The sequence below is a fragment of the Tenebrio molitor genome, chromosome 1 (assembly GCF_963966145.1).
Source record: "Tenebrio molitor chromosome 1, icTenMoli1.1, whole genome shotgun sequence".
NCBI lineage: Eukaryota > Metazoa > Arthropoda > Insecta > Coleoptera > Tenebrionidae > Tenebrio > Tenebrio molitor.
In genome coordinates, this window is record NC_091046.1 from 35,326,782 (window position 1) to 35,352,806 (window position 26,025).

The 26,025-nt window shown below is 34.2% G+C and overlaps 2 protein-coding genes and 1 long non-coding RNA gene across 3 annotated transcripts; 1 reads left to right on the forward strand and 2 right to left on the reverse strand.

The window, feature by feature from the left end:
* The first annotated feature begins 8,361 nt into the window (after nucleotides 1-8,361).
* On the forward strand, nucleotides 8,362-9,765 carry LOC138130856 (uncharacterized). Its single transcript, XM_069047551.1, has one exon. It carries the CDS (start codon nucleotides 8,380-8,382, stop codon nucleotides 9,010-9,012), a length of 633 nt encoding a protein of 210 aa, XP_068903652.1. The 5' UTR covers nucleotides 8,362-8,379; the 3' UTR covers nucleotides 9,013-9,765.
* A 7,034-nt stretch (nucleotides 9,766-16,799) lies between these two features.
* LOC138130083 (uncharacterized) lies at nucleotides 16,800-18,004 on the reverse strand. Its single transcript, XR_011159494.1, has 2 exons — nucleotides 17,666-18,004; nucleotides 16,800-17,617 (listed from the first exon to the last, which is right to left on the reverse strand). It is a non-coding gene; the product is annotated as an uncharacterized lncRNA (long non-coding RNA).
* A 1,054-nt stretch (nucleotides 18,005-19,058) lies between these two features.
* Nucleotides 19,059-25,476, reverse strand: LOC138130074 (glutathione S-transferase 1-like). Its single transcript, XM_069046435.1, has 3 exons — nucleotides 23,716-25,476; nucleotides 22,784-22,984; nucleotides 19,059-22,728 (listed from the first exon to the last, which is right to left on the reverse strand). Exons 1-3 carry the CDS (start codon nucleotides 23,854-23,856, stop codon nucleotides 22,423-22,425), a joined length of 648 nt encoding a protein of 215 aa, XP_068902536.1. The 5' UTR covers nucleotides 23,857-25,476; the 3' UTR covers nucleotides 19,059-22,422.
* Nucleotides 25,477-26,025: the final 549 nt, after the last annotated feature.

A 26,025-nucleotide genomic window follows, 5' to 3' on the forward strand; every position in this document is an offset into this window, starting at 1 on the left:
TTCGGCCACGTGATGTTTGGAAATAGGTGGGAGAAAACTCACATCACAAATGTGATTTAACTGATTTAATACGTTTTATATCAAGAATAAAAATGTTGATATCAATATTAATTTCTGTTTACAAAAAAAAAAATTGACGCAAAATTAACTACATATAATTGCCTGTGCGTGTGAGGACGTTATGGAAGATTATTTTTAGTGAAACAAACATGCTTTGAATTAATAATTAAAAATTAAATAATAACACATAAGTTGGTTTGGGTTTTGAAAGATAAGTAAATTTTAATCTCTTGTGTTTTTTATCATGTGTTTGCTATTTTGAATAAATTGCTTTTATTGTTTTCATTATTATCATCATCACGATTTATGTACTATACTTTGTATTTGTATCTGGGCTATTAATATTAATGAACCAGGAAATATATAAAAAACGAAACTGCAAATCAATAAATTGTTAACGTAATTATCTTTATAAAAATTGATTTTCGGAAGTCGGCCTTTAAAACTAGAGAATAATTAATTAACTTTAATGGTAAGTAATTTAAATATTAATCCAAAACTAATAAGTGTCAGGACTGTCAGGAGTGTCAGGAAGTCTTCACAAATTGCAGCCTTTATCAACGTTACACAAAATAAAAACTTGTATGAGACCAATTAAATTCGCATCAACTCTTTTCGCTTTATATACACACTGGTACTATTACTAAAAATGCTCTAAAGTTCCATTGATTTTTTTATTATTGCTGAGATTTAAAAATAAATAAAACCATTTTCCCACTGACATTTAAAAATTAATTAGTTGACCATTAAAATAAACTGAGAGAGTGAGAGTTGAAATCCTTCGCAATAAAATAAACAAACTTAAATAAAATATTATTATTCTTCATTCTGCAAACGCTTCCACATATTTTTAATTTTAAAATTTAATAAACGATCTGGCAAATATTAAAAATTAGAGTTATGTAAGATAGTTGTACTCAGAAATAAACAATATGTCAATTAAGCTGTTCTAAACCCTGTTCACGCTGAGTTGAACATTTCAAGGTCAAATTATTTAATTTTTTGGATCTGTAATTATGTTTTGTAAATAGTGACATTGCAGCTAACCAACATAGTGCGATTTAGCAATGCTTAATCCAACGTGAACGGTGTTTACCTGCATGTCACTATTGTCACTATTTACAAAACATAATTACAGAGCCAAAAAATAAAATTATTTGACCTTGAAATTGTCAACTCAACGTGAACAACATATAGAAAACAAGAGCTGTGTTGCTGTGTGTGTGTATATGCGAAGTAATGCCTACAGTTCGCAAAAATTCTTCCTGCAGTCAGGGTTGCTCTGGCCAAGGACCTAAGGCTAGCGCCACATGCGATCAATTATCCTTTATATGTATTACGTCCGTGCTAACATTTTGATATAACCAGCCAGACCATGCCGATGATACCTCACGTAACGGTCAATTTGGAACGACAAAAGGACGATACGCGACAGAACATTGGTCGTGCATTATCTGTCAGATGTGTCGCTAGCTTAAAGCAAAGCGTCGTGAAAATATTTGTGGAGTCAATCAGAAAATGTTTCAGTTTTCATTGAATTTTGGAAATATGGAGACGACAGCAATATAGCTCATTGTTTCTTTTACAAATGGCAGTTTCAACGTTACGTTAAACCTTTGGCTGTTGGCTAATTTCAGATTAGTCACAACATCATAAGTGTTGTAAAATTATTTGGCAAAGTGTTAATGTAGCTACTTACATTCTGATCTGACAGACCAGAGACGTAGAGATTTGACTCGACAGATCCGGCTCGGACGAACTAAATCTTTTTAAATGTCCACTAACAGCGCCCCATACACGAGCGGATTATCCGTCATATCTGATACCTGGCGAGCCAAATTCGTAAAGATATCGCTGCTATTTGTGTACTAAGAGCGCAAAGTGATACATTGTCGATTGAGAGATTTTCTCGAAATCGACAATGTACATTTGCGCTCGCAACACACACAAGATTTTTCCTATAATCGGAACTATGACTACTACATATTATTTTATTTGGACCAAATCAATGTAATACCTAGTCACAATAATCACTGGACATCTGATTTTAACAAAAAATTCGAATGGCGAGCGTTTTGTACATTTTTTCGCGCGTGAGCGACAAAGTGACAGTCCTCGGAAAACGTCAACTTTGCGTTGTCAAATGCAAGCGCAAAGACCTACTTCCTACATCGATTGTAGGAAAATAGCTATTTTATTGTTTTCTAAAATTTTGAGTTCGGTCCTGTCTATTTCTCCGCTGTACTAGATTAAAGATTAATAACTGAGGTGGCCCAGGATGGTGTTTTTCTGGAAATCGCTGTGCGTACTCTCTGGACGCCGCAACTGCATTCTGATAACGTGATAACATTGCCCATATACATTAGCAACATATCTGTGAGTTCACTATTTTGGTAATGATAAGACCATTCCGACTAATTAGGTGACAACTCTGACAGTATTTTTGATTAACGTCCATGCAGGACCGGTTTTAAAAAATTCAAAAAGATTAACTTATTGTATCTTCATTGCCGTACACATTTTACTAAGGTGATTTTAGCTAAAACTCTTTAGAACAACGCATACTATCACATGTTAAAAGGAACGCCTCAACTTCGGAAACACCCTGTATACAGTTATTCCTGCAGCTCTGCACTGAGGTCAGTCAGGTCACAACACAACGTACAATGAAAATTTAAAAATGACGCACAGTTGATCGTTTTTCGCTCGCTCCGCTAAAAAACTCGACTTCCTTGATTTTAGCTTGGCGTGTCGTGCTGTGAACGATTTTCGCTGATCTGTGAACGATTTTATCGTGTCGCATAAAACTAATTCACCAAAACGTCAAAATCGCAAAAATCTTTGATTAATGAAAAATGGTGTATTAATGAGGTCCATTAATACACTATATTTTAGACAAAATAATTCATTAATATTGAAATTAACAAGCGGTCAACGAAAAAAAACCATTAATTTATTGTAAATTTTGAAGTTATCTTTGACAGATGTCAAGATAGATATATATACAGGGTGTTTTCGAAGTTGAGGTGTTCCTTTTAACCTGTGATAGTATGCGTTGTTCTGAAGAGTTTTAGCCAAAGTCACCTTAGTAAAATGTGTACGGCAATGAAGATACAATAAGTTATTTTTTTTTGAAATTTTTGAAACCGGTCCTGCTCAAATTTGCGCTGATTTGTTAGAAATTAGAATTGACAAAAAAAAAATCAAATGAGCATGGACGTTAATCAAAAATACTGTCAGAGTAATTAGTCGGAATGGCTTTATCATTACGAAAATAATGAGCTCACAGATATGTTGCTAATGCATGGGCAATGTTATCACGTTATCAGAATGCAGCTGCGGCGTTCAGAGAGTACGCAGAGGGATTTCCAGAAAGACACCATCCTGGGCCATGTCAGTTATTAATCTAGGACAGCGGAGAAATAGACAGGACCGGACTCAAAATTTTAGAAAACGATAAAAATAATCAATCAATTATCTCCCTTAATACAAACATTTTACTAAAAAGATTTAAGCTAAAATTCTTAAGAATAATGTATAGTATCTCGTGTTACAAGGAACCCCTCAACTTCGAAAACACGCTGTATATATGTATAACCGGAAAAGTTTATATATTTAGTTATACAGGGTCTATCAAAACTGGCGGACCAAAATAATACGGCGAAATCATCATCTTCTGGGAATAATAGGAAAAATATTTTAAAAAATCCACCTTATTGTATTTTAAAATAAGAACGTTGTTAATTGACCAATCGCGTATAGATATAAAATTACCTTAAAAAATTATATTAGTAACTATCGAAACAAATTTGATTGTTGCAAAGACATAATAATTGAATATTATGTCATAATAAATGCAAAAGTCATTAAAAACGCTTAATGTTTACTTCTTCAGTTGCTGCTCAGGAGTACGCAGTTCGTTTTCCCAATAGGGAATATCCTAGCAGAAATACTATAACCTGAAAAATACTATAACCTAAAAACGTCCGTCATTGCACAAACAATGCGGATACAAAACAATGCATATGCATCATTTTTGAAATGCGTCCATAGTTACAAATAAAGCAGGAAAACTAATTTATAGGTAACTTAACATCAACAACAGGATTGGTCAGTTTAAATTGCTTCTTGCCTAATCACTATTTAAGATAGATTTTTTAGAACATTTTCCCCATTATTCCCAGAAGATGATGAATTCACCGTATTATTTTGGTCCGCCAGTTCTGATAGACCCTGTATACCACTTTCCCCAGAAAACGAACACGAAATAGATATTTATGCATTAAAAGGGAGATATGAACATGATTTTTCCCTGAGGTTGACGTGGTTATACACCGAGAACTTTGGGCCCGAGGTTTATAAGTCAACCGAGGGGAAAAACATGAATATCTCCCGTGGTGCATACAATATTTTATTTTTTAGTGTCTGTACTTAAAAGTTGAAACTTTCTTAAAAATATTTTGCAAGGAAGATTGCGTGAACATATGGTTGCTATAGTTTTGTTCTCATGAGTTCGGTGTAAACAATGTGGAGGGCGAAAAAATTTGAAATATCCCAAGGGAGTTATGAGTTGTTTTTCATAATGTGTATCTATGACGAAAAGAAACAATATCGTGTTACTAAAAAATAAAAATAATTACGGAACTAATTTAAAAAAATACATTAAATTTATTACATTATTTCTTGCTGAGAAGGTTTTATAACCGTTAGACAGTTACAAAATGTTCGACGAAATTTTTATGATCGTCTTGGTTGGTGTCTTGCAGCCTATGGAAGACAGTTTGGACAATTTATGAAATGAAAATTAAAAAATAATTTAAGTAGTTTAAAACTGTTGAAGTAGAATTTTGTTTATTTTGATGCAATTATGATTTCCTATGTTTTATGTTTATGAAATAAAACTGCACATTTTTCAAAGTCTATCCCATTCAATTATTTCTTTATTTGAAAAGGTGTCCATTGAAAATTATTACTGTTTGACGTTTGTTGACTTTACATTATTATGTCAGCCTACTTGCTCTAATTCCGTGATTATTTTGTTTTGTACGATAGGCCAAACTGAAATTGATTTATAAAATACTAATCTAATATCCTGCCAAATTTCACTTAAAAATGTCTTCTAAAAAGCTTATTAACAGATCCTAAACTTTTTAGCATGTAAATTCCTATGGCCAGCGTTACAAAAAAGCACGTATAAATAAAATTGAAGTGTCTGCCTTTCATTTTGATATTCAAACAAATTTTCGGGTTGCTTACGCGATGTAGTCAAGCCATATACATAACATCTTTTGTACCTATGTATGTGATTAGTATTAAGATTACTTTTCCTCTTGTTATATGCTAGGTATCTGACAAGTTTAAATTATATGTCTTTTAATATTAACACAATAAATAACTTGTTTGTTGTTGTTTGTTTCATCAAAATCAGATGTTAAAAATCTACAACTATTCAGTGACAGTCATAACAGGTCACAGGTACATAGTTGAACTTTTGAGAACAGATATTGATCCGTAGATCGATCTCGATCGTACCAACGTTCAATTAAAACTACATATACTAAACGACTAAAGGACCGGCTATGGAAAACAAAATTTCTGAAAACGTTCGATATACCCGATATACCTACCTAACTTAATAAACTGTTGCTTGTCAAGTTTGAAATTTTGTTTTTTTTTAACGTAAATTTGATTTAAAATTAGTTCTCACTAGACAATAGACAATATTAATAAAATAATCGTATTTTCGAAATGAAAAAGAAGAAAACGATGATTTGGTTTACCATTCACACCCCTGTTTATTGGAGATTGGAGTTTTGGTAAAACATTCATTAATCACCGCTACTGTTATGACTGAAGCTATGCCACACGTTTTCAGAAGTATTGTTTTCCATAGACATCCCTTATCTCGTTTTTTGTTGATTATATTGTATATTGAACGAAGATAAAAGTATGTAGTACAGGACTATTTCCTCTTTCAGCATAAAAGTCGCTTATTTAAAAAAAAAAACATTAACTAATTATATTTTTTCATTTGGTACTTATTGAATTTTTGGTAGTGTTCGTTTTAACCATATTTAAACAATAGTTTAATTTTTACATTTAATTTATCTAATAAATTGACCACTTCAGCAATTAAGTCCAGGTTTAGGAATAATTGTCAGTAACCCTAACTGTTATTCAATTCATATTTTCACTGAGCAAATACCACCTACAAAATCAGAAAATCGTTGTGCATAACGTAAATCATTTTTTCAAAGAAGAGTTAATTTAAGTAAAATTTATCTTATCTTATGATTTATGGTGATCTTGACAAAACAAAAATCTTAAATGATAAATAAAATTTCAAGGTGCGCTTTATCTCAAGTTGCTATTATAACAGGAGAGGCAGAAGTTTTGTAATATTCCACAAACACTATTTTCTAAACAAATTAAATTTTATCTACTTTTCATTATACAGGGTGTTTCAAAATTGGCGAATTCCGAATTCAGAGCGTGGTAGGGAAGGACCCAGTGGAGCTTGAAAAATACTTAAAAAAAAAAATTCGCTCTTCCTGAAGAAGATATAAGCACTTTGATTTTGTTCAATACATAGTAGCCTTCATATCCACAGTGACAAAATACTATTCTAGCTACGTTGCTGTTCCATTTTTAAGAAAAATTACAAAAATTTAAGATTTTTTTACTCCAAAATAAAGCTATTTTTCAAAAAAATTGTATTACGTTATTATTTGCCACAATCATCTACACTATAAATAACAATAAACACTGAACTTTTCAGCCTGTATTTGAAGAAAACACAGTTCAAAGAGTGCACCTTCAGACCAATGTATCTTTGTGGGGGAGTCCCGATTTTTTTTAATTTCCATATTTCGACTACTGAAGTGATCCCTACAACGCTCTGAATTCGGAATTCGCGAATTTTGAGACACCCTGTATGTATTTGTTAGGTTATTTATTCCATACACTTTATATAGGGCCAACAGAGGCATAACAGAGTTAATAGGTTTTTAAATCCACCAATCCCGAAAGGTTCAGCACCAGGTATTTCTAAAAATAAAGGTGGTTGCCAGGTTTCAAAAAATTACCAGTTTGCTTGTCGGCTTTGTAGGTCTGAGGATCTGACAGATTAGATAGAGTTGTCACTGTCCGTGTCACTGCCAACAAATTTAGGTTAGCAAAGTCTCCCGAGATGTTACAGCGCAGCAGTCATAATGCAGATCGTACAGATCCCGACTTTGCAAAGGTCATTTGAAAACATGAAGCGTAACATTATGTTTGGAAGCTGAAGGCAGACATTTCGAAGTTTACTCTAGTTTTTATAAAGAATACGAATGGAGCTCCTCATCTATAACCCTTTTGCACAATGTTTGAGCTAGTTCTAGTTAGTAATAAATATAATCTTCATCCTGGAAACAATATTTGTTCTTCGATGTCATTGATCAATTTTATATTTACCAAAATTCGATCGTATTGCAGTAATTTACGGCGTAGCTTTTTGTCTTTTTGACTTCAGATAGAGACAATACGACAATAGGGAGCCCCCACAACATAACCTCTCTGAAGTGCATATTTTCCAACCTCAATTGATGACTCAACATGTTGTTCTTAAAGTGTTCCACTCTATATCGTTACAACATCATTGTATGGCGGTATGAGTTTTCCCCTGTTGATGATGTTGATATTAAATTTACAGGTTCATTATAAATATAAATGATTGTAACTAGTCCAAGTTGGTGAAAAAACTGAATGTAAAATTTATGGTCGCCGCTCCAGATGAAAATAATCAAAATTATGTGAATAAGTGAATAAACTTCGTTCACGTTGTTTTGGCATAATGGGGGGCCATAATTTTTTTTAACGTTGGAGACACTATTTGATTTCCGTCAATAAAGTGCCTAAAGGCGTTCGGATTTTGGCATTTTCATGCAATCAGTTTGGTGATTAAGAACCTGGTGATTCTGAGAAAACATGTAAATTTGCTGAATCAAGGAATGTTATTTTACTGTTTGAATAGATTAAAGTTAATGGTAAAGATGTCCATCCTTTGTGGAAGTTCATAAAAGAAAAGATCCCAGGACCAAAATGAAAAGATATCAAGTGGATTCTCTTCAAAAATTATAGTCTAACTTTGTGTTTTTTCAATGTTTGTAATTTTGTGAAAAGAATGGCTTTCTGCTTATGCAACACAATTTACACCTCTGTAGTTATTGACCAATGACTAATTATTCTACGTTCTAATTTGCCATTTGTCGTATGCGTTTGCGCCCTGATATTAGAAATAGGTAGGATGAATGCGCAGCGCAAGCGCAAGTATGATGGATGTACGAAAACAGTTGTTTTGTTGACACCCGGCTTACAGGTTGTGACCCGGCTTTCAGTATTCAGTTGTTTAATATTGCAAAGAGAGTTTTGAGAGTGTTTTCTGCAGTCGCTCCAGTTGTCACAATGTCAAATCCAGAAAAATACCAAGACGCGAAATCAATTTACGAATTCAGTGCAAAAGATATACAAGGAAATGTGATATCTTTAGAAAAGTACAAAGATCACGTGTGTATTGTTGTAAATGTTGCTTCTCAGTGTGGTTACACCAAGAATAACTATGCTGAGCTTGTGGATCTCTACAATGAATATGCAGAAACCAAAGGTTTGAGGATTCTAGCATTTCCATGTAACCAATTTGCTAATGAAGAACCAGGCAGCAATGAAGAAATTTGCCAATTTGTGGCAAGTAAGAATGTTAAATTTGATGTTTTTGGAAAGGTGAGTGTCAATGGCAATGATGCACATCCTCTATGGAAGTATCTGAAGCACAAGAAAGGGGGTACATTGGGAGACTTCATCAAGTGGAATTTTACAAAATTCATCATTGATAAAAATGGCCAACCTGTGGAGAGGTATGGGCCTAGCACCAATCCAAAGGATCTGGTGAAGTCACTAGAAAAATATTGGTGATTCATTTATGGAATATTTTTAAGACCTATATATTACTCAAGCTTGGTTTACATATTATTATAGATGTAGTTACAAAGATAATATATACCTAATGTTTATTGCAAAAAATGGTCTAATTTTTTCCTCTCCATTTTTAACTATGTACTTTAAAAAATGATGTTTTTAAAATTGAGCAATGTTAGCATTTATTGTTGATTCATTGTTGATTTTTAATATCAGTCTATTCTAGTAATCAAATAAAAAGCATCAATACAACTAAATACAATTTTGATATGATTGGGAGAAAAAATATACGGGGTCATTATAAATTATTGTACCATCCTAGGTGGCTGTGCGCTATGCTTTAGGTGCACCACTACGCCCACTAGTTGTTACAAACATTTATAATGACCCCGTATTTTTAATAAACAAAAAATCTCAATTAGGAATATTCCAGACATAATAATAGTATATTATGATACAGGTTTATAAGGAAGCCTTTAAAGCACGCGTGACGACTTTAAGAGCACGACGCGTAGCGTTAAATTGTGTATGAATGTCTATTTATCATTGTTAAAAATGTAGGTGAATTTGTTGTTACCTAAGCAACCTTAAAGCTTTAGTGTTTTAAAGCCCTTTGTCGCACGCATTTTAGTGTCAAAAACAGGGATTATGATTCAGGTATAATAAAAAAGTACTTATACACTAATGTAGTTATCAGTTGAATTCGTGTTTAAAACGTTTTTTTCGAAAAATAAAGCATGTTGAATTTGGTGTTTTAGTTGTTTTTGAGCTCCAAAAGACCATGATTCAAAGTAGGTAGTATAAAGTAGTAATTGTATTAATAATAATCTTTGGTCCTTGAAGTTTATAATAATCATGTTTACTTCAATACCTACATTGTGTGTTGTGTTACATGCAGTTAAACATGTACAACACTTTATACATACACATGTGTACTATAGTCCAGTCGTTACGTAGTTTTACTTACTACTTTAGTACTTTGTAGGAACAACTAGGAAATTTAGCAAAATCAAGTTCACAATTTATAATTTTTTTAAATGTTCACAAATTCAAATGCAGTGAAACATAAAACGTTGTATACACCACGCACCACGGGCATTACTCGATGTTTATGCTCTCGTATCGTATCAAAATGAAGTCATTTATACAGTAATTTGCGGGCGTAAATAATGCCTTTTGCACCCTAAGACCTAAAAGAACAACAATTAATTGTGATAGCTATTTTATTTGTTGCATCACATTGGCAACCAACATCATAACTCTTGATTTTTGAGAACGAATCATGTAATTTATTTTTTCAAAGCTTTAAGGTAGATTTAAATGATTTCACAAAAAATAGTGTTTGCATTTCGGGCGTGAACAGCGATTTTGACCCTTTGGCGTCTTATAATCCCTCGGCACTTCGGGCCTCGTGCGTATAATTCCGCCGCGGGCCAAAATCACCTCCTTCACGCCCTTAATACAAAAATATCTATTATCTTCAAGCGGTTGAAAATCGCGCCTTTGCGTATCTCCATAGAGACGGTTAAAGTTTCTTTTTTTTTCTGAGCGGAGTAGAAGTACTTCAAGTCCTAGGAGTAGAAGTGTCCCGAGAGGAGCACGAAACTAATTCGAGGGCTTTTATTTGATAATAATTGGTCTTCTGACCGAATAATTTATGGATGTTTGAGTTCATTAGCAAAAAAATTGCCGATATTAAAATTTCGCACCAGGGGTAGGTATACGGCTGATTATTTTCTGAATAGAATGAAACCAAACGCATTATTTCCAATCCTTTTTATTCAAAATAATTTAACAAAAAAAAAAAAAAAATTAAGTACCGACATTTTTTATCAGATTATTGCACATGTGTATTTTAGAGAAATTTTATGGGGTTATTTTTTGTTTTCTCGTTTTGATTGGTCAATATTTGTCACGCAATTGGTTGCTAAACACATGAAGGAAATAATCCCCTGTAAAAAAGCGAAATAACGAAATTAAAAATTATTATCCAATATTTAATCGATTCACTGTGATTAAAGACGTCCTTTGTGAGACTTGTGGGCGCTGGGCGTGTCCAACTGCCGATGGATGATGGATGTCAGATCAGACGTCAAACAAATGTCAAAAATAGCGCAAGATTGCCCTTCAATTCAATGTAAACAGTTGTAAGTTGTAATCGTTTGCTATTTACGTTTTGATAACGTTTGTTGTATTTAGCGAACATCTGAAGTACCAAGTGTGTACTGTTAAAACGACGGCTCAAAAATTGATGCAGATCGCGCGATCGCGGCAACTCAATGTGTTCGGTCCCGTTAGTCGGTACCGCTCGGGAATTGTCGGACGGTACCGCTATCCACCTTCTCAAGGGGGTTGCGGAAGTTGCGAGACTCTTGTGACTCGACACTCTCATCTCATTCAGTAAGATAAGTAGTCATGTAATAATTGTAATAGTACGAAACATTAAGTCAGTACCGAGAGTACTACTACTATGTACGAATGTAACAAGTAACAAGAATTACACGTAGTATAAGTATTCCATGGTAATTACCGTTCAAATAAAGTGAATAAACCGGGCCTAAGTGTGACCCCTTTCAGTGCAATGAAATCATCAATTTGACAATGAGAGATATCGACGATTTGGGCTCTGCTATCGACGTAAAAGTTCAGGATACTGAAAATTACAAATCGGAATCATTCACCATTTTGAGAAAGTTTTACGTGGAAATTTGCAGAAAGTACATCGTACAGAATGAATAAAACTGTAGACTTTACTAATATTATCAAAACTTCAAGTACCAATAACAAGAGAAATAGACATTACTAGTGCCTTAAAATTTGAAGTTTGTAACTGCAGGAAAAGAAAAATAAATAAGTGTTTTTGTTGTGACCCGCTTGAAGATAAAATAGTATACAGGCTGGTCCCGATATAACCTGCCAGAAGAAATTCAGTAATGGGTGACAATGAGTACAACTCATACACAAAAAATGTTTCTAATAAAAGTCTTTTCGTTTTCGAGATAAAAATAATTGAAAATTTGGTTAAAATTTCCTGTACGCTAATGAGTTAATCGGTTTTAAAAAGGTAATTCTGGTTACTTGGCTGTAATTTCTTTAGCAACGGTACCTGTAACACCTATGACATTTGTCAAGTTTAATTTTAAATTTGCGAATCCTTCAAAAAGTTATGAAATTCACAATACAAGAATACGCCGATTTGCATTTACTCTATGGCGAAACACGTGGTAATTCAAGACCGGCAAGGCGACCATACGGCGAGCGTTTTCCTGAAGGAGTCCTTCCTTCCCGTTGTACTTTTGTGGAGCTACATCTGCATTTATGTGAGCTTGGTTCTGACTGATTCCAATACGATGGCGTCCCCGATCCTCCATTTAACCCCTCTGGATTTTAATTTTTGGGGCCACACGAAATATTTGGTTAGGAAGTTGAAATAAATACAAAAGGCCAACTCCAGAAACGCGTAACAGACGCCGCGAACCAGATTCGTAAAAACCCAGAAATGCTGAATTCTGTTTATGAAAATTGGTACCGGCGTACTCAAATGTGCATAAATGCCAACGGAAGGTACACAGAACATTTACAATAAAAGAATTTTTCTAGTCTAGTTTACCTTTCATTAGTTAGTAGATATTTTCAGTTAGAGTTGAAAGTACGAATATGTAAAGTGTAAATAAATTTATTCAATACATTATTTTGGCTATTTAACCACAATTAAGACCATACTCTTATTACACAGTTCTTCCACAATTCTGCACACACTACCTCTACATTTATTTACACATTGAGGAACACCACTTTATTTATTACTCATTCATCTCAGTCTACAAAATCAGCTTTTGTACCTAAATAAACTGGTAAATTAATGCACACAGTGTACAGCGTTTTCAATAAATGTCATTAATTTGATTTAGTTTGTCAGATTTGAGAATTGTCATAAACGATTCAGGTACTATGTAGCTTAAATACTGTCATCCTTACACCAACAATTAATTCCTGAGTAGGTAGGTATTTTTGTGGTCAGCAGCGTCGAATGGGTGTGGATAGGGGTTAATTTATTCCCATTATTTTGGACCTAATGAAAAGGGGTTTTTTGGACTTGTTAGATCCTTTTAATGACCCAGAATTTTTTTGGCAGGTTATATCGGGACCATCCTGAATAGTTCAGAGTAGAACCTCTTTTTGTGCTTCGTCCAGTTGTCGACCTCAACTGCGTTTTGGTCTTCAATCTCTGGGCTTGGCACAAAAAGAATCACTTCTACTCTTAAAGATATAATATACCTACTATTTTCTTCAAACGTCCGCAAATTATGACATTATACTGCTGCATTGATAATGCTAAAGTGTCACTTCATTATCATGACATCTAACGAGCTGACCAGCGTCCGTAAAGTTATTATCTCCGCTGACGAGCGTCCGTGAAGTTATTATCTGCGCTGATGAGCGGCTGTGAAGTAAACTAGCTAAATCATTCGAAATTCCTACCTCAAATTGTAACAAATTCATATCTGAATATGAGATATTGAAAGCTGAAGTGAATAAATAAGGTTTTTTCACTACTAGACTTAGAAGGCGTCATTATTGACTCTCGAACTGAACCCAGAAGTAGAATTTCTCTCCTACTAGTAAACTATCCCTCCGCCACCCGGCGGCACGGCAATTTTGCCGGAGTACATACACTATTACGGATATTACTATCAAGTAATAGTGCACTGCTTATCAACATAATTACCGGCGTCTCGCCTCCGCATTTTGACTTTGTTGTGTATTATGTTCTGTGTCAATGTTAAGGAATTTCCTCACGATATGACATGAGTACAATAATACACCTTTTCGTGCCTCCGGCCGGAATTCGGTAGTTTGTAGATCTCGAAATCATCCAGAAACACATGCGTTGCCGGCCTAGTCCGGCAAAACGTAGGGATTTTGAGTTGTCATCGGTTTCGGTTGGTATTTGTTATCAGAATTCTATCAAACATCAATGTTTGTTCCGTGGATGGCTCGTTAAAAATGTTTTTCTATTTATAACAACGTACAAACTACAAAGAAGCAATATTTAACTAAAATTAATTAATTAAAATTACGTTTCGAGCCACTTCTTGAATATGGGCTGGTGTATTTATTACAACAAATGTTTCAGGAAAATGTCAAAAACAAAACAAATTAATTAAATTTAATAAATGTTTAAAGTAAGTGTTGCCAACACAAAAAAAGTCCCTAATGCCAATTATTAAAACAAGTGCTTTAAGTCGGCATGAAAAATTTTGTGTATCATACGTCCATAAACTGTTTTGCGAGCATTCGTACTTACAATACTCGTCTGTCGACTCGTACTGCAAACCGTACACATGCTCGCAAACGTGCAGTTTCTGGCCTAGTGATACAAATAACTATTTTGAATTTCAACTACCAATGTGTTCCCTAAATCCAGAATTTTTAAATTTTTAAAAAGAGATTGCGGTACTATTCCCGTTGCTGAAATTATAAGCGGTAAAATAGAATTTTTTTCTAAACTCCAAAGATTTCTCATAGCAACGGAGAGCTCTAAATATTTATTAATTTTTGTGTTATATGTCAGTGTTATATTATGGGAATTTGGAACAGCTATATCTAAAAGATATGCTTGCTTTTGTTGTTTATTTAAAATAATAATGTCTGATCTGTTATGCTGAATGTGAATGTCAGTTAAAACTGTGCGATCAAAATATGATTTGTAATTGTCATTTTCCAAACAACTTTCTGGTTTATAAATGTAATGTGGTTGTGTATCCTTTAATAAATTGAATTTAAATGCTAAATTCATGTGTATAATTTTAGCGAATATATCATGACGTTTCTTATATTCGCTTTGAGCCAAAACGGTGCAAGAAGAAATGATGTGTTCAATGGTTTCCCCTTCAGTTCCGCAAATCCTACATTTATCGATGATCGATTGTAAACCGCATATGTGTTTTTTATAATTTCTTGTATTGATAACACGATCTTGTATTGCAAATATAAAACCCTCAGTTCTTTAAAATATCTCCCATGTAGAGACTTCTGTTTTATATTTGCTATAGTGTCAGGTATATTTGGCTCAACAATATCTGAAATTATATTATCACTTAAATTTAAAGGTGTGTAACCTTTATCCGCTGAAACCAAAGCATTAAAAAAAGTGTTATCACGAGCTCTATTGAGAAAATAATTTTTTAGTGAAGCAATGTGATTGTGTTGTAGAATTTCTAGATTTGAAAAACCCCTACCACCATTTTCGCGTGGTAAATTAAATCTTTCAATAGCAGATTTGGGGTGATGTTTACACAATTTTGTAAAGAGAACTCTAGTTTGAATGTTTATATGTATTCTTTAAATTAGTTTTGGACACCAAAAGAATAGGTCAACAATGGAACCAGCATATGTATTAACTGTTAATACATCCGTCACCTAGCAACGAAAGATTTTCTTTGATTTCATTGATTAACGTAGACAGACGATTTTCAATTTTCATAGCAACCGTTGAAAAATGAGAACTCGGATCGTCGCATCGAACAAAATAATTTAATTAATAATTATTATTAGAAAGGGTTTTAACGTATCTAGTAGTGAAAAAAATAATATATACACCACGGTAGAGAAGACAATTTTAAGCCTCGCTTCTTTATAAACTAGGTACCTCGGCTTAAAAAAATGTCTTCTCTACCTTAGTGTATAATTACTATTAATCACTTTAATCAAGAAACTTGTACATTATTACAAAACGTACTTACAAAATCTATCCAAATTAAAACGGGTTGACAGACGCATAATTGTTTCGGATTTTGTTCACAGCGTTGTTTATAATAGTAGTCATAGTACTCATAGTCATAGCAACGCTTTGCAAAACGAGCTATATTAATAATTTATGTCTTCCCAATCTCCTACATGGTTTCTTAACATTTCTTAAATAATTTGTTATGAACGTTTGAAGAAAAAAGAGTACATAATTATATGTTTTTGCTCCTCATAACATAATATTAACTATTAGCAAAATCAGTTCACTAGAAAATTAGATATTTTGGAATCAACGATTTAATAAAAATAAGAATAAAAAATACAGGGGTTTGGGGTATAAGGTAACAAACTTCTCCTGTGTAAAGAAATAGACAAAATAAAACTTTTATTCTAGTAACATTTTTTAGTAACGATTTTTTTTTTAATTTGGCGTCGAAGTTGGTGTTAAAGAGTCGATTGTAAATGCACTATACGGATAACAGATCACGGGATCAGCTGTTTAAATCTTACGGTTTTACACGAGTGGTGTGGTGTTCTCAATCGACTCCAACGCCAACTTCGACGCCAAATTTTAAAAAATACCCTTTATGTGTTATAATTTTCTAGTAAGCATTTTTTCAATTTGAAGAACTACTGTCTGAGATCCACCGGATTTCTAAATTATAAAGGCGGCAGGCGGCAACTAAGGCATTTTCCTTTACAAATCTGTATTAGCTTGGTGTTAATAATGACAGATGCGAACAGTGGCTCTCAAACAGTTTAGTCAGTTTACTACAGCATAATAAAAAATCAAATTGAAAAAAATGTCACAAAGAAAAGTTCATTTAACCTAGCTGTGCGTCGCAGAAAAGTTTGTTACCTTAAACACCAAACACCCTGTATATTCATAATGTCATACCATCTTTTAGTAAGTAGTACTTACAAAAATATATTTATGTGCAACCGTACGCGAAATGAGCACTTCGCGTGCGTAGAGCAGGCCGCGAAATTGAATTTCGCAGCCGTTGCCTTGACGACGGCCGTAAAAGTAAAAGTCATTTTAATATTTATTTATTATCACAATTACAACATATCTATCTCTATATTTGCGGTGTGATCTTACAAAATCTGGATTGGGTACAGTTAAAGTTTGATTTATGCCAGTTTTTGTGTCAGGAACGGCCGCTATTAGTACAGAATTTTCATCCGGTTTGAAATTCCCGCCAATTAAAAATGGAGTGGTCGCCTCATGAATGATGAATCGGTAAAAAAGATCCCCATTATGGATCTAGAACAGACACGTGTAACATAGGTTAATTTTTCACCGGTCAAAAAGGGAAATATCTAGTAACTAGTAACATATCCTGAATGGCATCAACAGACATTTTGGTTTATTTGTCTCTTCGCACGGCATCTGATATTTCCACGATTAAAATAACCTAAAAGGGAGCAGATGATACAACTTATCATAACAGAATTTAACATTTACCTGCCACAATAAATAAATTCTAGTAAATAGGTAAGCCAATGCAACATTATCCGACACGGTTTTCACATTCTTCTTGTTACATCAGTCTCAAAGTCACTGTAACATTTTTTATATTGCTGTTTCGATTTTTCAGGTTTCAAATGCGACACTACACAATTTATAATATTTTTTTAACTCTGGATGAGTACATGGAACAAGAGCTGCATATTTGCGGTATAATCTTACAAATTCTGAATTGATGACAGTAAAAGTTCGTTTTATGCCAGTTTTTGTGTCAGGAACGGCCACTATTAATACAGAATGTTCATCCTTTATGTCATCGATAGACATTTTGGTTAGTTCTTCTCTTCGCATGCCTCCTGATATTCCCATGATCAAAATGACCTAAAAAAGGGCAGATTATACAGCTTATCATAACAGAACAATATTTACCTTCCACAATAAATAATTTTCATCACTAGCTTTTTCTAAAAATAAATTGATCTGCTCTTGACCTGACCTGACCTTACACTTTTTCGCCTGATGACCAACTGACTTTTTTTCAAAAAAGGTACCAATTTCAGAAACTTCGTAACACCAATGCCATCCCGTATGTTCAGCGTGAGCTTCAACATTGAATATGTGCTCCATAAAGTTGAACTTTAATCGAATGCAGGTTTTCACGGCCGTTGTCAATAGGGTTATTGTTTTCCGAGTTGTGCCGCGGTCGTCTGGATTGCTGGGTAGCTGACGTTTCAATAGCCATGCTGCTATCTTCTTCGGAGCTTGTAAATAAACTGAGTCATACCAAATGTGAAAACTGACATGAGAGACAATAACATGTAAAAATCAGAGAAATGCTCGTCGTAAAACACGAAAAACGTTATGCAATATTCGTGCGCTGTCACTTTTCAGGTATTCGGCCTGTTTGAAACACTCAGTTACCGCCTCGTGCTTCAAATTTCGGCCTCATATCTGAAAAAGGACGTTATTAAAAAATACTGTCAGAGTTGTCATCTAATTAGTCGGCTTATCATTACGAAAATAAGGAGCTGACAGAGATGTTGCTAATGTTCAGAAAGTACGCAGAGTGATTTCCGGAAAGACACATTGCTGGACCACATATCAGTTTATTAATCTAGTACAGCGGAGAAATAGAGAGGACCTGATTCAAAATTTTAGAAAACTACAAAAATATATAATGAATTATGTCCGTTAATAAAAATATTTTACTGAGAATATTTAGGCTAAAATTCTTAAGAATAATATATAGTACCTCGTGTTACAAGGAATGCCTCAACTTCGAAAACACCCTGTATTTAGAATGCACGATGAGTCGACGAGATAAATAATTGCTAAATATGTAGTTAGATGATAATTGATTTATATGACAATCAACAGAACCTGTTACACGTTGCTAAATTTTAGGAAAAATCAATAGCTGGTGTTTCAATAGAAATGGCAGATCCTGGTGATTACGAGTAGGTATGTGCAAATTACGCATTGACTTGTCAAATTTGATTTTTATTTAGTTTTTATTTAAACCTAGTAATGTAAAAATATGGCACACACACCAGGAGAGCGCGGGCCTCTGATTGGTTAACTGTAAGTTGTCTTTTACCTTTCAAGCTAGATTTTATTTTCTTTAAAATTACACATCCTAATACTTTCTCGCGTTTCCTCATTTTCCCTGGGGTGCGAGTTGTGAAAGGCCCTGTATAATCATTAATCAATTATATTGTGATGTTGTATTCAAGTTGTTGTACAAGTAACAATAATTTTATAATAATTTATAAAATTGCCGTGCCGCAGGGTGGTGAACGGTTAAAAAATCTTTTAGACAACAAACAATAAATAAATATATTATTAGTTACACACAAGTAAATGAATGTAATAACAATGCAATTATTAATTGAACTTTTCAGAATAAATGCATTCGATACAATGTATGAAACACCTATAGTAAATTCGTTTTTGTAATGACCAACTAGAGTTACTAAATTTAGTAACCTTTTCCTTGTGAACCTGAACACACCTTTTTACCGCGAATTTGGGCTTCTAAAAACTTAGGTTATGGGTCACGTCTTCTCGTGGAGGGAGAAAAGATTGGAGATGGCACTAATTCAAATAAGTGTACCGGCCCGCGAAAACTACAGAGTCATAAAAGGTTTCTGAATATAAACGCTAGGCCAATGGCTTCCTTCGCCTTCCTTCCAGGCGCATTGTGCTTCTTTATCTAGCATTCTAGCGCATTGTGGACTGGGGCATAAAAGGTTGTTGCACGTGCTTTTAGAGGGTTCGGATTTTTAACATGGGAAGCATAGGAAATGCCATCTCCAGTCTTTTCTCCCTCCACGCGTCTTCTACAATTTTGTACTTTTTCATTACGTTTCCATATCTCCATGAGTGATTTCTTTTACATATTTTGTTGAAAGCCTTTAAAATGTTGCTGCTTCGTCTGCTTGCTTCTTGATAGATACTCTACTCCGTTTTGGAAATTCATTCATTATGGCAGCGACAATAATCGTGATTCGGAAGTCACGTTAAGCCATTGGTCCCGGTCTATTGAGTTGGTCATCATGCCCCTCATAGATTTGTAAACCAGTCCTAGACTGTGTAACAACAATTTTTATTTATTTTTTATAAAAAAATCTAACAAAAAAAAAGTTCCAGCTAGTTACTCATTACAAAAATGAATTTACTAGATTCCATTATGTATAAATACAAAATACAATACGTATACTTAAGTATAAATACAAAAACTTTTAACTGTGATTAAATTGACAAAATCATATAGTTTTACAGGTGATTCTGAAATAAGTTTGGAAAAAAATGTGGAGTATCCTTGACACTAAATAATTCTGCATAAAGGACTTTTGGAGGTGAAATCAAAAGGATGGAAATTAGCCCATAATATCCTTGTATTTTCAACGCCTATGAAAAGGAAAAATTTGTCCTAATTTGTCCACTTCATTAGCAACCATTGTTACATTAACTTCACAATAAAGTCGTAGGTGCAAGCACACTGCTTTATGAATGTTTCTATGGAAATATCGAAAGGAGTAATGTCATAGGTAAATATTAAAGTTTGTGCCTGACGGGCACCTTTTATCATTGATTATAATTGTTGCTAAACTATACCTACTCTGTTTCTGAGCCCGGTGCCGCTAAACCATAAAACGACCGAAAGGCTGACAGATCCTAGTGTGTGCAAAACATTTCATGAATAATTAATTATAAGCAGCCTAGGCCATTCTACTGGTATTAAAATGTTACAATTCAACTTTTTGGATTTCATGCACTAAAGTACGTACATATGTACATACTATCCCTTATAATACTATACCTGGCATCTTTCAAACATCATGTTTTCTCACTCTTATGCCTGCACACAGCTTTCAGAACGAGGATCGCCAATTTGTTAACGTAAGCCGAGCGCAAGCATCTTCCAGACAATAGTTATTTGTATCACAAGGCTATAAAATGCCGTTTTGCAAGTGTAAGCACGGTTTGTGAAGCGGAGGCGTCAGCCAAAACGCCACAAGTGCGAGCACTTGCAAAACATTTTTTTGTTCGACACTGTCAGAATTTGAGAATTTTCGCCTGTGTGAACGGATTTTGATAAATTTGACAACTTGTCAAAACGAAACGTCAAGCTAATTTTAAAGATTTTTAGCGATTTGGAGCCTTTAAGGGGCTCGTCGAACAAAAAAACGTTGTATTCAACTCGTTCTTGTGTAATTTGGGCTTTTTTGGCACTCGTGGACCTTTAAAACTCTCGTTTCACTCGAGTTTTAAACTGGTCCACTCATGCCAAAAAAAGCCAAAATTACACACGAACTCGTTAAATAAATAACTATTTTAGCCGTGTAATACACAAAACTTTTTCAGTCGACAATTTATTTAAAGCAACCGGATAGGGAATTTATTTTTCTTCCATTGGCAACATAAAGGATCCAAGAAACGACTGTCACGACAAAAGTCAACCAATTACTCAAATATTCAAAACCGTTGTCGTCCTTTCTGTTGTTCCTAACCCATCGCTTGATACTCCCCTCGGCATCTACTGCTATACACAATGTACAGCTTGCGATAAAGGATACACATTTGCCTGACATCAATATTTCACACTTGAAAAATTGTACAAAAATTCCACATGACATTGACATTTTGTGCTGCCAACCTAAAATCTTTCATCAAAAATTCCTGCCTAGGCAAGGAAATACGACGGGGTCATGATAAATCTCATGTCTCATCTTATCGCAGTAGGCGTTGGTGACGTAGTTGAATGAGCCGCAAGCTTTATAACATGAGTGATGAGTGAGACTAGCATCGCCCATAGGTAGCGCTGTTGGCGGTAGTGGAAATTTGTCTACTAGTTTGTCTAACGTTGCAAAGCTAGCGGCACATTCCAAATTTGTGTGGGTTTTCAACGCCAACTGCGATGGGACAATCATTTATGATGACCCTGTATTTTCCAGACGATTTAGACGAATGGAAAATCAGTTTTTCTAGACGGAGGCCGAAAAAAGAAATTTGCATGTGCGTGTGTTAAGCGGTGATTATTATTATTGATTTATGACAACCCGGTTTGACGACTTACCGGCATCGAACTCAGAAACGGAATATACCAGGATCCAGGATAATCAAGTAGAGCTCGTGCCAACTCTCATGATCGATGACGCAGAAACCAAAATGCGTACCGAAGAGGCTGTACTAGTCGAATTAAAAATATCGGTACCATTTTGTCATTGTGTTGTTGTCCGATCTTGGTGATTAACTTCTGCTCTTTCTGTGTTTGCTACCCTGTTTTTTGATTTCCGTTACATTGTTGCTATTCCACGTTTACATACAGTCTTTTGCAAAAGACCTGAAAATTCTAACCAAACGACCCATGTTTTTACGTTTCACTTATCAAAATTGGGCTCCGCCTTCGCGCAGCTTTTGTTATGGTCATCGATCACAGTTGGCACAAGCTCTAATCACCTTTAACTCAGTAGCGTACTAGCAATTTTGACCAAATTTCTATCTCGAAAACGAAAAAACTTTTACAACAAAAATTTGTTGTCTATGACTTCTTCTCATCATCACCAATTACCGGTTTTTTTCCAAACTTATTTCAGAATCACCCTGTATAATGTAGGTTTATATTACATAACATCGCTACAACATTTTGTCATACTAATTGTGAAGCAAAACTAAACCTAAAATTAACTATACAATGTCAGAACTAAGGATTTAAACGTTTGCAACCCTTCGTCGTCCATTTTAAACTCTGGTAAAGCTTGAGCTCGCTTAATCCAAACCTTGAGTCTTGGAAATTTATCATCGTCTATCGGGACAATAACATCAAGTGAATCAACAACAGGTAACAAAGTCACATCAGCTAAAGTAATAGAACCACCTGCCATCCACTTGTACTTTTCAAGAAAATTTTCCAGATAAGAATAAGCTCGTGTAATTTCCTCTACCACACCTCGGAAATTGAGATCGGTTCGTTTGTACACTTTTCCTTTCTAAAATTTTAAATTTAGAGAAGCAGTACTACAGTTTACTAAATTCACCACTTACCAGTAATTTTTTTAAATATGGACAAAGAAATGTGCTTTCAAAAAATAATCTTTCGTTTATTACAGTGCACTGGACGACATCTTGAGGATATAACATATCATTTTTGCCATATTTTTTTATTAAATATATGTTAATAGAGTGACTATCACATATTACCAATTTCCCGTCAACAAGTGTGGGAATCGAATTGTAAGGGTTGATCTAAAAAAAAGAAAGAAAAAATGACTAGTCTTTAATCTTTAATACTACAGGGTTATTCTAAATGATTGTAGTCGAAGTAGGCGTGAAAACTGAATGTAACAGTAGTTTATTTAACGAGTTCGTGTGCAAATTGGGCTTTTTTTGGCATGAGTGGGCCAGTTTAAAACGCGAGTGAAACGAGTCCCTTAAAGGCTCCAAATCGCTTAAAATCTTTAAAATTAGCTTGACGTTTCGTTTTGACAAATTGTGACATTTATCAAAACCCGCTCACACAGGAGAAATTTCTCAAATTCTAAGATGTCGAACAAAAAAATTTATGGTTCCCGCTCCACATAAAAAAACATCAAAATTAATTGTATAAGAAAAAATATTACAATAATGGATAATTTAGACGAACTTGAGCGACAAAGAGCAGCAAATAGAGAACGACAAAGATGTAAGCGAGAACAAGGAAGCCAAGAAGAAAAAGATATCGAAAATGAGGGTAGAAAATTAAATTATCAGCAAAGTGAAAGCGAAAGAGAGATACATAGAGAAAGAAGCCGTTTGTCACAGACAAGAAGGAGTGAAGAGATGTCGATACTCAGATAATAATAATAAAATATTTTATTGCTCCGTGCGTAAGCACGGGCCGTTCCACTGGTGTACTTAATAAAAATTTAAAACTGTCATAAAAGCAAGTATTTGGATTACATTTTACTTTGTACTTGTTTATGTGGTTGCTAACTTACTTTAGAATATTCGTCCGAATAATTTTCTTTTTTCAACGTATCAATTTTTCGTAGCACCAAATCAATTTTTAACAAGTCGGCAGTTATTAGAACAGCTCTACTGGAAGGGTTGTAATTAGCCATGTATAAAATTAAACTCATTTTAATAGCGGCTACGCTTTTAAAAACCGAACTTGCAAGACTTACGTTACTGACTAATAAATAATTTTACGTTTTGGTAATATAGCAACAATGATAAGATTATCCGAAAGTGCATTTTAATGTAAAAATACCTTTTCAAATCCTGTAATTCTAAAATGTCCGTCATATGGTACAATCCATAATAAAAGCCTTTTGGTGTACTTCACTAATATAGATACATAATGATAACAATTTCAGCTTTTCCTTACTTAGGCCCGTATTCACCAACGCCAGTTAAAGTTAACTGTAGGTTAAAATATACGAAAACATTGTTATAACAATAGGTAACTAAAGTAACGAAAAATTTTAACCTACAGTTAACGTTAACTGGCGTTCGTGAATACGGCCGCAAGGGGATCATTCACGAAACCCGGTAAGGCTCGATAAGACATTGCAAATCCAAAACCATGACAACTGATATTGTTGAAGCATTGTATTAGGGCGTCCAGAAAGTTTTGAGCGTTTTTGTGTTATTCTGTTTCACGATATAAAATAAATGTAAAATTAATTGGTAATTTTTGTTAGTTTTTTAAAATATGAAGTACACTTGTCCCTAAACAATTTGACGTTTCTCAGTTAAATAATTTTCAATTGGTTACATTTTGGTAATTGATTGTTTACATGAAAAAAGAACGAAATCGTAATTTAATGTTATATGAGTTTAAATGTGGACATTCAGCGGCAGCAGCCACAAGAAATATATGCAGAATTGAAGGTGCGGGGACGGTAAAGGAGTCTACTTGTCGGCGATGGTCTGCGAAATTTCTGAATGGGGAAGAAGGTCTTAAAGATAAGAATCGTTCGGGACGAAAGAGTCCATCTTCTATCGTCGTGGAATTGAGCTTTTGGGACAAAGATGGTTGGAAGTCATTGACAATAACGGCGAATATTTAGTTTAATTGTTGTTTAATTTTTTAAGTAATAGATATTTATTTATTTTTATCTATTTTTCTAAAAAACGCTCAGAACTTTCTGGACACCCTAATATTTGCCGTTTCGTTAATGATTTGCAAATTATCTGAGTTTCATGAATGACCCCCTTAATATTTTAAACCAGTTATTGTCAAATTACTACCTAGATTAAGCTACTTTGTTAATAATACAGGGTCATTATAAATTATTCTCCCATCGTAGTTGGTGTTGAAAATCCACATAAATTTTGGATGTGCCGCCAGCCTGGTAACGTTAGACAAACTACTATATAGACAGATTTCCACTACCGCCAGTATCGCCACCTATCGGCAATACTAGTCTTACTACGTCACCAACGCCTACTGCGATGAGACAATCATTTATATACTAATAAAGACCCTGTATTTGCTAACATGCTTATTCTTTTAAGTACATATTAAATATTTCTTTGGTATAAGAGACCTCTGTTTTAGTATTTTACAGTAGAAGTCCGTTAGGATAGCCTTTACTGCCAAGCCAGAGATTTCGTGAGACGAGCTCGCAGAGCGAGTCGAATAATACTGGCGAGGCTGTAAAGGCCCTAACGGACGTGTATTGTACAATAGTTTTTGTAATATCTCTACGATTCGTTCACAATTATCTTTTTGAAATACATTTTTTTCGACGCCATCGAAAAAACCGAATGATTAATTAATAAGTGTGCGGAGGACGTCGTCATGTCAACTGTTGTTTGTGAAAAAAAATTGTTTCAACGTTGTTTGTCAGATTTGTTCAACGTTGAAAATAAATGAATGAAATCAATAAAAAATCGCAATCAAGATATGCCCGATGTCAGGAAGTGAGGTATCGTTATTGCCTGCAAAATCGCTCTTGTGTTGTGGTGTTAAAAGTCTGAAGCATCATTTTCGATCTCGTCTACATCTGCTGGTGGCATACGGATTTCGATTAATTCAAGGTGTGTCCCATAACATTAAACATTAATTATTGTACCAATTGTAAAAAAGTTGAAAAATAAAGTTTAGATCTACGTTGCTATAGTTATTTAGTCATTCATAACGGCCGCTCCCGCTCATAACGGACACCCTTAACGGACTCCGGCCGTTATGAGGTTGTTTACATGGTGACAAACAGTCCGGAAAGCCACCTTAAACAACTAGATATTACAAAAAAAAATTTTGATTATTCAAGTTTATGATAAAAAAAGATACATTGCCAGTA